The 12,543-nt window shown below is 40.5% G+C and overlaps 3 protein-coding genes across 3 annotated transcripts in view; all 3 read right to left on the bottom strand.

Moving 5' to 3' along the window:
- ezrb (ezrin b) overlaps positions 1-1,868 on the bottom strand; it is a 33,035-nt gene extending 31,167 nt beyond the window's left edge. The window contains exons 1-2 of the mRNA XM_061091112.1: positions 1,785-1,868; positions 38-143 (exon numbers count right to left, since the gene is read on the bottom strand). Coding sequence (XP_060947095.1) covers positions 38-49 — 12 coding nt within the window. The 5' untranslated portion in view covers positions 50-143; positions 1,785-1,868. The remainder of the gene's footprint in view (positions 1-37; positions 144-1,784) is intronic.
- A 1,906-nt stretch (positions 1,869-3,774) lies between these two features.
- LOC133024865 (radial spoke head protein 3 homolog) lies at positions 3,775-6,616 on the bottom strand. Its single transcript, XM_061092028.1, has 7 exons — positions 6,440-6,616; positions 6,195-6,327; positions 5,955-6,100; positions 5,329-5,532; positions 4,472-4,634; positions 4,198-4,284; positions 3,775-3,842 (listed from the first exon to the last, which is right to left on the bottom strand). The coding sequence occupies exons 1-7, from the start codon at positions 6,614-6,616 to the stop codon at positions 3,775-3,777; spliced, it is 978 nt and encodes a 325-aa protein (XP_060948011.1).
- An 844-nt stretch (positions 6,617-7,460) lies between these two features.
- On the bottom strand, positions 7,461-10,374 carry LOC133024864 (radial spoke head protein 3 homolog B-like). Its single transcript, XM_061092027.1, has 8 exons — positions 10,265-10,374; positions 9,491-9,572; positions 9,249-9,381; positions 9,007-9,152; positions 8,380-8,583; positions 8,053-8,215; positions 7,877-7,963; positions 7,461-7,519 (listed from the first exon to the last, which is right to left on the bottom strand). Exons 1-8 carry the CDS (start codon positions 10,372-10,374, stop codon positions 7,461-7,463), a joined length of 984 nt encoding a protein of 327 aa, XP_060948010.1.
- Between the last annotated feature and the right edge of the window lie 2,169 nt (positions 10,375-12,543).

Raw genomic sequence — 12,543 nt, 5'->3', positions numbered from 1 at the left:
CAAGCAGTCACTGAAAATGAATTAAAAGGCTTCTTACCGCTTTAGGCATGTTTCTGTCCTTTTCCTGCCTCTGTGCTAGGAGCTGGTGGTTGTTAGAGAAGAAGAGTTGGAGGCCTGAGCTCCGAGTCTTCAATGCGTCTGTCCTGAAAAGAGAGAAGAGGAGAAACGAGTTTGAGAGACTTGAGCTCTACTTAAACACTCCTGCCGGCGACAGTCATCACGATGAATCACCGCGAGTCAAGCTCACAGCAGAAAGCTGACTCAGCGCCGGAACTTCGATCTGAGCTGCCCTTCAAAACAAGAGCACGCGAGGCTGGTCGATTCTGGGAACTCTTCTTACTTCATCGCAATGTCACCGAGCCTGTTTCTGAGTGGTAGGAACATTGTTTGTGCTGAAGAATTCAAAAGATAGATATATATATATTCAAAAGATATATATATATATATATATATATATATATATATATATATATATATATATATATTGTATGTGGGAAAAACTTCCTGAAAAAGTTGTATAAAGTTGTTTAGCTTTTCTTTATCTATACTTTTACAACTTCCATCACTTTAAATGTTTTTTTTTTTTTTTTTTAAATACAATGTGTTACATACACTTTGATCACATAACAGAATCAGTTCCTTATGTCATGGTTTCCATAAGATGTTGGGAAGGTTACTTTGAGGACAGATCTCGACTGCAAATTCAGCCGAGTCAAACTAGGACTTAGACCAACTTTTCTTATGTGGCAATATTTTTGACAAACGTAAGTATTTTTCTTTGAATAGGCGTTGATCTCTTCAAATTGCCTATCTGACTTCTTTTAGCCAAAAGATATTAGCAATTATTAATTAAAACAGGGAAAATTCTGTCTGAACATATAACTATTGATCGTATTAATATGGTGTAAAACCATAAAAACTATAACAATAAAAGCTTTTACTGTGATTTGTTTAACTTTCCAATATTATTCTGTACAAAATCCAAATGCTGTTTGTTTAATGTCAATGATGCATATTGTGGGGTCTTGTCCGGGCATTGACAAACGTTTTATTGTGAAATCAGACACAGGAAACATTAGACTTCTAATCCACCTTGATGAATTTGACTCACGCTTTAATATGGTCCTCAGCCTCACCCAGTAGCTTTGATAAACTCACAGTCTCCACCCTGCTCTTGTTTAACTCTTATTCTGAACATTAACGAACAAACCCACATTGATGTCCACCCAGGTTTATCGGTGGGGACAGATCAAGTGGATCCTACCATCACAGAAACAACGAGGTTGCATTAAACCACAGAATCAAAAGGTCTAGATACATTGTAACATTAAGCTGTGAACAAAAATGTAGCAAAGATGATTATCAGTGATTTCTTGTCTCTGAAAGGTTTCGTGTGCGTGTGTGACACAGGTTCACACCCACAGCTACAGGGAAACCAACGAGCCGAGCAAACGAGAAAATCCACCTTTAGTTTCCCTGAACGACACAAACACACGGCACAGATTTTGTAAGTGGAACAAGCGGGGGAACAGTTGAAAGAGTCGAAAGAAAGAGGTGTGAGTGTTGAACCGAGGCTGTGATCGTGTTGAGCTGCGGACACACAAACACACACACAGACACACACATCCTCAGTATAATCCCACTGACACCTGTTGAGAGATTTGTCTCCTTTGTGCACAGCAGAGGCGGAAAGTGCGCGGAAAACATTGTGCGTAAAGTGGGAAGCTTTTACGCAGCAGGAGCGCAGCGGCTACACGTGTATGTGGATGAAGTAGAAGTCTTACCGGAGTGGCTGAGGTTTGGAGACGAGGTGCTGCTGAGAGAAACCCGGTCCCGACGCTTCTCAGCCGCAGATTTCCCCTCCCTCTGTTCAGCCAGGCGCAATATGGCGCTCCTCCATCCAACCAGCCAACCGCGGAGGAGCACCGGCCCTGACAGTACCTGCTGCTGCCGCTAGGGCGCTGCAGGTTACTGCTGCTGGAGGAGGAGGAAGGGGTCACAACCATATCTATGGTCACAACCAGGGACCTACCGAGGGGGGTGCACCTTAAAACTAGTTTCATTATTGTGTGTCAGGGACATTTTAACTCAAGATGGACTTTCCCAACCCATTCGAGGATTTAGGGGGAATAAACCTTAAAGAAACATGAAGAGACAAAGATTTCCACCTCCAACTATAATTTTACTTTTTTTTAAAACCATACTGTGGCTGTTATTTAAAGCCAGCTATGGACCAATAGGAAATATTTAAAAGCAATTTCAAGATCACACAGGCACAGCAATAGAGCAGAGATACAAAAGACAAAATAAAACATTATATAATGATCAAGAAAGCACAAATTCTTTATTCTTTGTATCAGGGACATTTTACAATTGAGAAAAAATTTAAACTTCAACCTTAACTCTGAACTTTACTGTATAGTTGCTGTATAAAATGCAGTGAAGAATATTGGCTGATCCTTGGTACATGAAGTAGCCATGCAAACAACACAGTGTGATTTGGTATATTATCATTTTAAAGCATAACCAAGTGTCTGCCTCCAAAAACAAACAAACACATACATTAATAAAGGAAAAAATAAATATGATGTTAGTGTAATGGCGAATGTTTTTTTAGTTTTATTGTGTAATTCATCTGAGGATTTTATTATAGAGTTTGATACAAATTCAGAAATGTTCCCAGACAATAAATGACATACCTTTGTAACCTTAATATAACATAAAATTCAACAGTGTCAAAAAGTAATACCACTGAAATGTGTTTATAAGTACTTTTCAAAAGGGGATTGAAGATTGTTTATCATGTTTGTGATTGATTGTGTTTAAGACACTTTCCCTGACAAAACATCAGGTGGATTGTTTGAGCAACACCAGTTAAAACCATTTACATTTCTAAATAAATACATTAAACCCTCATTTGTCTGCTGTGTAAAGCTTCACTCCTGAGCACAGTTTCATCACAGCGCAAACTTCTCTTTTGTTTTTTGCTGTTACACAATATTTCACCAGTGGAGGAAGTGACACTGAACCAAGGAAGTGCTGCCAGGAGCGGGGGGGAGGTGTCATAGGTGAGCCGACCAATGAGGTGGCAGGATTAAAATAGAGCCGTATATATCGGAGGTTAGACCTACTTCTCACCATTATACAAAAGTAAAGAGTGACGTGACAACTGTGCACAGCACTTAGCTTGACCATAACCTGGCTGTGCCCTTCATCATCATCGTCACAGTCACTTCCTTGAATACAATCGTTCCGTTTTTGAGTTAATTTAGCATTTGATTGGATAAAGTATATTACAAAATAAAACATAAAGATGATAAAATACTTCTTTTGTTTGAGTAAAGTCGTATTTATTTACAGATATAGTGAATGCTTTCAGAGCAAATGCAAAACATTGTTGCATTTGCCTGTTAGTTTCCCTGAATGAACTGTTGGCAAAGTGATGTCAGATGCAAATACATAAAGTTACAGGAAGGTGCTTTGAATTTTCAATGGTGCTTTTAAATGCTTGGAGTTCCTGAGGCATTTTTGGTCACCTGCTCTAAGACAGATAACGTTTTGATAAAAGATAAAATATGGATTTTGGTCAGATTTCTTTTTGTGTGGGAGGGTTTGAAAAACAGAAACAGGCATGAGGACAAAACAAAGATATGATAACAAATAATAAATCAAATGCATGATAGCTGCGCCAGCAGTAATGTAGTTTAATTAAATGTTCATGCCATTGAATCTTCACAGAGTCTCTCCATGTGATACGTCAGATTTGTCTGGTTATTATTTATTATTTGTCTCCGGCTCCTTGAACTGCTCGAGTCTCTTCTGAGCGACATCATGGAGGATATCTGAAAAAAGTGATAAACACAAATTCTGACTGTGATCTCTGCAATGTTTGCAAATAACCACTAGATGGCGGTACAGCAGTGTCTATGACCTGATGACCCCTGGTGGAGCATTTGTGAAATAACTTTTGACTGTCAAATATAAACTCTAGAGAGAAAAGGTGCATCGACAAAGATCCTGTTTGGGTTTAAGTCTAAACTTTCTAGAGGGTACAAACTTATTGGTTGATATGCATTACTATTTCTACTTTTGTGTGTTTGCGTATTTATGCACTACTCAGTGAGAAAATAAGACATGTGCCTATAGGTTGAGCAGAGGAATGTCTAAATTTAATATTATGATACTGAATTCTCTTACTGTCCAGAAGCTCTCTAGCTGCAAATCTCCTTTCCATTGTTCTGTTCACCTCATCCATCAGCCATGGTAGGAAATCTGTCTCAATATCTGGAAATCAGAGACACAAATACGACAACAGGTTAAAAGTAGGAGAGGTATAAATACACAGATCATATGGGTGGAAATATCAATGAATTTGCAGTGGAGTGCCGTGATGCCCCGGTGTGACAGTAAAGGGGGGGGGGTAGGTGAGTTTGAAGCATGCATGGAAGCTTTGTGGCAAACGGACGCTGACCTGTCTCCACGGGGTCGTCGAAGTAGCCGTTGCTTCTGAGCGAGCTGAAGGCTGCAGGTACGAGGTCAGCCAGGTGCTGCTTGGTATACGCCCGGGCAGCAATCTTCTCTGCAGTCTCTCTTTCTTTCTCCAGCACCTCCTCCTGCTGTGCAATCCTCCGCTCCTGAAGATCAGTGGGAACGTTTTAGATTACAGGTATATTTTTCTGTATCTGTTTTCGATAAACTCTTCTGATATGGCAGAACAGGACATAAACCTACATGCTTTTTATTGAGGCCGTTGTATTTGCTATGTAAATGTTTGACGGTTCCTTCTAAGCAATACAGTAGTATGCAAAAAAAAAGTCCTTTATGACTGTGACAACAGAGAGTTTACATGGAATCGTCATGAAAACTGAGCAGATAGTGGGAGTGCAAGTGAGGACAACCACCAAAGAATCAGGAACATCGTTAAACAAAAAATAATTGTAATGATTTACAAGTGATCTCTGGGTGATTCGGCGTAAAAAGGACTTGTGAAACTTATAATGATTCCTTGAATCGCCAACGATATCCTACAGCTGGAGCTCCACTGAGTTAAAGCACCAAAAAACTTAGTTTAAGCATTTTCTGTAACATGAATTTGAAGTGAGAAAAAAATCCTAGTTAGAAACTGATAAAAGTTATATATTGAAGAGCCTCGTTAATCTGCCTCATCAGGGCTGTGAGGTTACAGTTTGATCACATTTGATTGACAGAGGCATTACCCTGGCAACATAAGCAAACAAACCTATCAGCTGATAGATTTACTGATGAAGTCTAGGGGGAAGACATGCAGCATGACGTTCAGACCAGAGTTCTCAACAGAATTTAACTTACCTTTTCCTCCCTGTGGCGTCTCTCCTTCTCCTGAAGGCGCTGCACTTCTGCCAGATGGATATTCCGCAGCTCATGGAAGGCCCTCTGCTGGGCCTGGAGACAGGCCAGCTCCTCCTCCTCCATCACCTCCAGCAGAGACTGCTCGATAGTCTTACCCACCAGCACCTCCACCACGGGCTGCACCTCCCTGTGGAAGTCAAACAACTGCACAACACACTGGTCATGAGTGGGGCTCTGCTGCACAATTTATAATATTGGGTTTGATTTAAACAAACCTGCAAATATTCTAGAAGTTATTTAACGTTTACTTAATCAAAGTTGGGAGACTTACAAGCAACACAAGTCATCTTTTGCTTGTCAGGATCATTCACTGTTTTAAACACCACAACCCAAGTTTATAAAACTGGATTTTCATTTCCTTTTAATTTAAAGTTTCCTTAAACTACAATAACACAGATGATGTGATAATCTACTTTGGGTTTGTAGTGGTAGTAGCGACACAGCAGGGGATGGTAGAATAAAAAATAAATCTTTATGGAACTTCCACTCTAAGTAATTACTAACAAAAGGTCTAACATTGTTTTATATTCGATAAAATGTGACCACATCTCCTTGGTTTGACCCACCTCTCCCTCCTCTATCTGTGTTGCAACATCTTCTCCGGATTTGGCCGGTATGAAGAGTGGGGACGCTGGTCTGTCCAGGAAAGCATCAGTCTGACACTCAATATCTGTGGTCACTATAACATTACTCAGTTCTTCAAGATAAAGATCTGAAAAGAAGAATTTCAAATGAGTATTTTTAAAAAACAGTTCTGTCTTCTTAGTGGTACAACTTCTGGAGTTGTTAAGAATAGCATGTTTTACCTGTTTGTACATCAATGTGTTGTCGGCCCTGCAAAGCTTCAGGAGTCTTGGCCCTGCACTGCTCTTGAGCTCGTTTTATAGCGATGGCTTTCCGCTTGATCTCCTGCTGTCTTTGTATTTCAGCAGGGTCCGCCTGAGCGGTCTGTAAATGGGTCAGGACAAAAACAGATCTTTAAAATAAAGTGTTCCAGAGGAGAACAAATCAATCAGGAAGAAAGCAGAAAGATTGAACATGTCATACTTACGGTTGGTATGACGAGTTGACCAAAAGTATTTCCTCGGACAATACGGCGGTCATACATTATGTTTACATGTTTATCCGGAGCTTCTTTGTATTTGCCGCGGGTCTCCACGGGTCGGCGATGGCCGGCGAAGATGCAATCCCCGCTGGGTTTTCTTTGGTTCTGAGAAGCAGACGCCATTTATAAGGAAACTGTCACTTCTGTAACAAAAGTGCCAAGCTCAAATCGTCTCTAGTGAGGCCAAGCAGAAAAACAGCCACTAATATGTAAAGGCAAGTGTCTTTGATGCCACACTGTTTAGAGGCAGCTGTCTTTGTTGTCACATGGTGAGGCAACAGAGGCGGCTGCCTGTGATGCCACTCTGTCTGAGAGCAACTAAAGATGTTTGTGATTTATTCAATGAGATATACACTGGTTTATGAAAGTTTATTAGATAGTTTGCTAGCTCTCGGGGGTTGGAACCAAAATGAATCAAGAAAAGCTTCACATCTATCATATCCATTTGCATGATCTTGCTGTCTATGGATAGTTAAGAACTCAGAGACTGTATTCCCAGATCTTTGTGAGTCTCCATTTATATTTATTCTCTATAGGTTGACTACATGTATTCTGTGTTTTTGTGTTACAAGACAGCAAATAGAGACTCACAAAATGTTTTGTATTTTTTATATATACCGCGACACCCAAAGCTGCCGGACTAAAGACAAGTGAAGGAAAGAAATTTTCTACTTATTTTTCCAGATAAATGGAAACTAAGCAAAACAATCAAGAAACTATCAGATTTGCATATCTGCAGAAAAAGTCCAGATATTGAATCAGATATAGATATGCACGACAGGCTACATAAATATACATATGGAAATACTTGAATGTACAGATGATAATGCAGTGAAAGTCTCCACTTGTGAGATGTTGCTCATTGTTACATTGCAAAGTAATAAAGAAGTCCTCATAAGTTTTTTTGATGGACAAAAAAATCTTCTTGACATTGAGTCTCTCCATGTGATACGTCAGATTTGTCTGGTTATGTCTCCGGCTCCTTGAACTGCTCCAGTCTCTTCTGAGCGACATCATGGATGATATCTGAAACAGCCATAAACAGAACTGACTGTGATCTCTGTCGTGTTTGCAAATAACCACTAGATGGCGGTCCAACAGTGTCTATGACCTGATGACCCCTGGTGGAGCATTTGTGAAATAACTTGACTGGCAACTATAATAACGAGAGAGAAAAGGTGCATCGACACAAATCCTGTCTTGGTTTTAGTCTAAACTTTCTAGAGGGTACAAACTATTTGGCTTATATCCGTTACTGTTATTTGTACTTTTGTATATTCTTTTGTGTGTTTGCGTGTTTGTGTACTACTCAGTGAGAAAATAAGACAATAGGTTGAGCAGAGGAATGTCTAAATTTAATATTATTATACAGAATTCTCTTACTGTCCAGAAGCTCTCTAGCTGCAAATCTCCTTTCCAATGTTCTGTTCACCTCATCCATCAGCCATGGTAGGAAATCTGTCTCAATATCTGGAAATCAGAGACACAAATACGACAACAGGTTAAAAGTAGGAGAGGTATAAATACACAGATCATATGAGCATGATACGGACGCCGACCTGTCTCCACCGGGTCGTTAAAGAATCCGTGAGTTCTGAGCGAGCTGAAGGCTGCAGGTAGAAGGTCAGCCAGGTACTGCTTGGTATACGCCCGGGCAGCAATCTTCTCTGCAGTCTCTCTTTCTTTCTGCAGCATCTCCCTCTGCTGTGCAATCCTCCGCTCCTGAAGATCAGTGGGAACTTTTTAGATTACAGGTATAGTTTCTGTATCTGTTTTTCATTAATTCTTCTGATATGGCATATAGCTAATAGATTTACTGGTGGATTCTAGGGGGAAGACAAGCAGCATGAAGTTCAGACCAGAGTACTCAACAGAATTTAACTTACCTTTTCTTCACTGTGGCGTCTCTCCTTCTCCTGAAGGCGCTGCACTTCTGCCAGATGGATATTCCGCAGCTCATGGAAGGCCCTCTGCTGGGCCAGGAGAGAGGCCAGCTCCTCCTCCTCCATCACCTCCAGCAGAGACTGCTCGATAGTCTTACCCACCAGCACCTCCACCACGGGCTGCACCTCCCTGTCAAAGTCAAACAACTGCACAACACACTGGTCATGAGTGGTGCTGTGTTGTGTAATTTAAAATCAGGTTTTATTTGGACAAACCTGCAGATATTAAAGAAAAAATAAATAGTGTTGCTTATTAGGGTCAAGGTAAAACAAAAACAAACAGTTCCCATAATGCAACCAGTTCACCGTTTTAAACACCACAACCTAAGTTTAAAAACTGGACTTCCATTTCCTTTCAATTTAATGTTTTCTTAACGTACTATAACCCAGATGATGTGATAATCTAATTGGGTTTAGTAGTGGTAGTAGCGACAGAAGAGATGATAGAATAAAAAATAAATCTTTAGGTGTAAAATTGGTGGACCTTCCACTCTAAGTAATTAATAACAAAAGGTCTAACATTGTTTTACATTCGATAAAATGTGACCACATATCCTTTGTTTCACCCACCTCTCCCTCCTCTATCTGTGTTGCAACATCTTCTCCGGATTTGGCCGGTATGAAGAGTGGGGACGCTGGTCTGTCCAGGAAAGCATCAGTCTGACACTCAATATCTGTGGCCACTATAACATTACTCAGTTCTTCAAGATAAAGATCTGAAAATAAGTATTTCAAATGATTATTTCAAAAAAGACACTTTCTTACCACGCAGTGGTACAACTTCTGAAGTTGTTAAGAATAACATGTTTTACCTGTTTGTACATCAATGTGTTGTCGGCCCTGCAAAGCTTCAGGAGTCTTGGCCCTGCACTGCTCTTGAGCTCGTTTTATAGCGATGGCTTTCCGCCTGATCTCCTGCTGTCTTTGTATTTCAGCAGGGTCCGCCTGAGCTGTCTGTAAATGGGTCAGGACAAAAACAAATCTTTAAAATAAAGTGTTCCAGAGGAGAACAAATCAATCAGGAGGAAAGCAGAGAAAAACATGTCATACTTACGGTTGGTATGATTTGTTGAGCATAAGTATTTCCTCGGATAATACGACGGTCATACATAATGTTTCCATAGTTACTGTGTGTCCTGTATTGTCCCCAAAAAATAAAATAGAATAAAATAAAGCTGTTTTCATAATAAACATTTTTTATAAATGTGTTTCATTGTATATGATGTGTTTTTTTACTTTTGGGTGTGTTTGTTATTTGTGTAGATCGTTCTAACTTTGTTTTTGAGAAGTGCTGGATAATCAAATTAATTTTTCTTAAATTTGTGATATTATATGTAGATATTTTTCCTGTCTAATGGTGAAAGAAAAATAACCTACATTAAAATGTTATCTTATTATGTAAAAAATCTACTTAAAACAACAAAGTACTCAGAATGCAGAATGGTCTATTCCTGAGGGTTATTATATCATATACCACATATTTCAAGGTGCTTAGCAATTGAGTGGCTTCTTGAGCTATACCTAATTATATCAAATTAATTCATACCCTGCTGGTTTAAGTGGTACATTTAAAAGCTCAAACAACTTCCTCCACAGCATGATTCAAAGTACTTTAAAGTACAGGCACTCAAATAAAGTATAAGAACCTTTAATGAAAACATCATATTTCACATTTCAGCAGGATAATGTCAATTTTTCTTTTTGCATCATTTCATTCTCTCTCCACACATCACTGGTTTGGATGGTGAATCTAAGAGACGCCCTGTGAAGCTACGTTAGAAACATTAGCTCTTCGTTGGCATGATAAAAGTTTCCCGATGGTACGAACTGTTCATCCGGAGCTTCCTTGTATTTGCTGCGGGGCTCCACGGCTCGGGGCCGGCTGGAGAACGTGTAGGTCCCGCTGTGTTCTCTGTGGTTCGGAGGAGCAGACGCCATCTCTCAGGGAAAGCGTCAGAAAGCAGAGGAGACGAAGCTGGGACGGTTCTGATCCGTTGAGCCCGAAACGTCCAGGAGGCAACAGATGGTTGTGGCAACCGTCTCCAGGAAGTGGAAGGTATCTGCCACCACGTCACTTCCGTTAACAACAGCCAATTAGAAAAACTCTACAGGTGAAACACCCTAAAAAACTAACTTCTAATAGAGAATAATAAACAATTCCCCCTCCTCTATATTTGATTCATATATAGTTGTTTACACATCTGTGCACTCTCTTATTTTCAAGTTGGGAGTAGTTGAGAATAAAGTTGTTAATAACCAGATTTATTAATTCTGAATGTTACATTATTACTTCCTCCAATTTGGAAGTAAGTTTCCACTTTTCATTGACAACTGTTGCACAACTGACAAATATTTACAGAACCGTTGCTCGGATTTTTGCTTAAAGAATAGGAGATGTTTTTACACAAAAAAACAAAACTGGTTTCATGAGGCATTGACTCATATCGATCAACATCAGACCTGACTGATGACACTGAGCAGTAACAGTTTTGTTTTCTTGAAAGCCTTGGACTCAATCGAACACAATTTTGCATTCTGGGCCATAGAAAAATTCAGCTTTTACCCTCAAAAGCATTTATAGGAATGCAAGTTGTTCCATTAATCTGTAAGCAGGCATCTTTAAACCATGAGTTTGCCGGGTCTGTCCTGTCGCTCCACTTGTTCCTGATTGGAGCTCATCTTCTCTGTAAATTTATTCCGCTCAGTCTCAGGAGCCACAACAGCTGAAAATCCACTAGAATCAGCCAGCTGACAGAATAGTCCACTGAAGGTTGCCTCATAGCTGCCACCATCACAATCAGGATAGTGCGTCCGGGCTCTTGTTAAAACGTCTTTAGTGTGAATCACATTCATGTTACAACACAAATTAACGTGCTGAGCTGCTCTTCAAACTCTCATTTCTGCACAGCATGAGACAAAGATAAAAGCATTTTAAGAACTGGAATTCATTTTCATGTGTTTGATTATTACGGTGAGCACACAGTAACATGTCCAACTATTATCGCCGGCTTTGCTGCAGACCCTGTGTTCCGCTGCCACGTCGGCACATTTAAGCGGTGCACAAGCAAAACAAAACCGTGCATCATCTGCAGGCGACAGGGAAATGTGGGTGGCAGGAACTTGCAAACCACAAAGATTCTCAGCTCTGTAAAAAGTGTCAGTGATTAATGGGGCACCGGTGTCAGCTCCACTCTTTGTGTGTGGGGACAAAGGTGAGGCCTCTGTGGTCTGGACCGAGCTGGCTCCCTCATTACTTTCCACGTCAGAGATTTTACTTGGGGAACAACTGTGCCTCAGTTTTTTCAGCAAAGCACAAACATGCTAAATATACCAAGACCACCTGTACTTCCAATATCACTCCCACCAATACCACAGCTCCAGAGATGATGGTGCCTCATTTGAGTACATTAGCATATGAGAGTTGCATAACAGGCTGACTGTTTACTTTAGATATCCAAACAAAAGGATTGCATAACATCTCCATGAAAACCACACTGCATTCACAACACCAACCGAATATAGCCACAGCTGTGGAGGACCACTCTGCTGGAGCTACATCACGTGTTTCTGAATCTCCTTCTTTTTTAATGAATGTCTTTTCAGATGAGTGTGGTGGAGCCCTTTGTGTCATCGGGGGGGCTGGGGTTCTCTCGTCCCACCACCCCCACCCCTGCGTGTTATATTGTTTGTGCTTCTGCCATCACAAATCGTTGCTCATTATCGAAGGACTGTTCAGCTAGTCGCCGTGTGAGCCTTCTCTCATTAGTGTTGACAGGCAGCCATCAGGTTGCACAACCGGCAGAGCCTACTTCAACCACGTCCATCTTTTCTCTGTCTCTCAGTGCAAGCGACTCACGGCACCATCACCTTTTATTTTCATCTTTATAAGTATATTTTGACTATTTCAAACTTTATTTACAAAATAGGAGCAGAAATTTCGTGGCCCTCGAGACGCTGGCTCATCCTTCTCAAAACAGACATCATGACTCATAACGTAGACGAGTGGAAAAATAGCTATTAATGAGTTAGTGACGTGCATCTGCTCTAAGTATAGTAAGAGGGGCCTTCTGTATGTGGCAGTGGAAGCAGTTGAAGCTCAGCAACTTA

Source organism: Limanda limanda, chromosome 18 (genome assembly GCF_963576545.1).
Source record: "Limanda limanda chromosome 18, fLimLim1.1, whole genome shotgun sequence".
NCBI classification, from domain to species: Eukaryota; Metazoa; Chordata; class Actinopteri; order Pleuronectiformes; family Pleuronectidae; genus Limanda; species Limanda limanda.
This window is presented reverse-complemented; position numbering and strand designations above follow the sequence as displayed.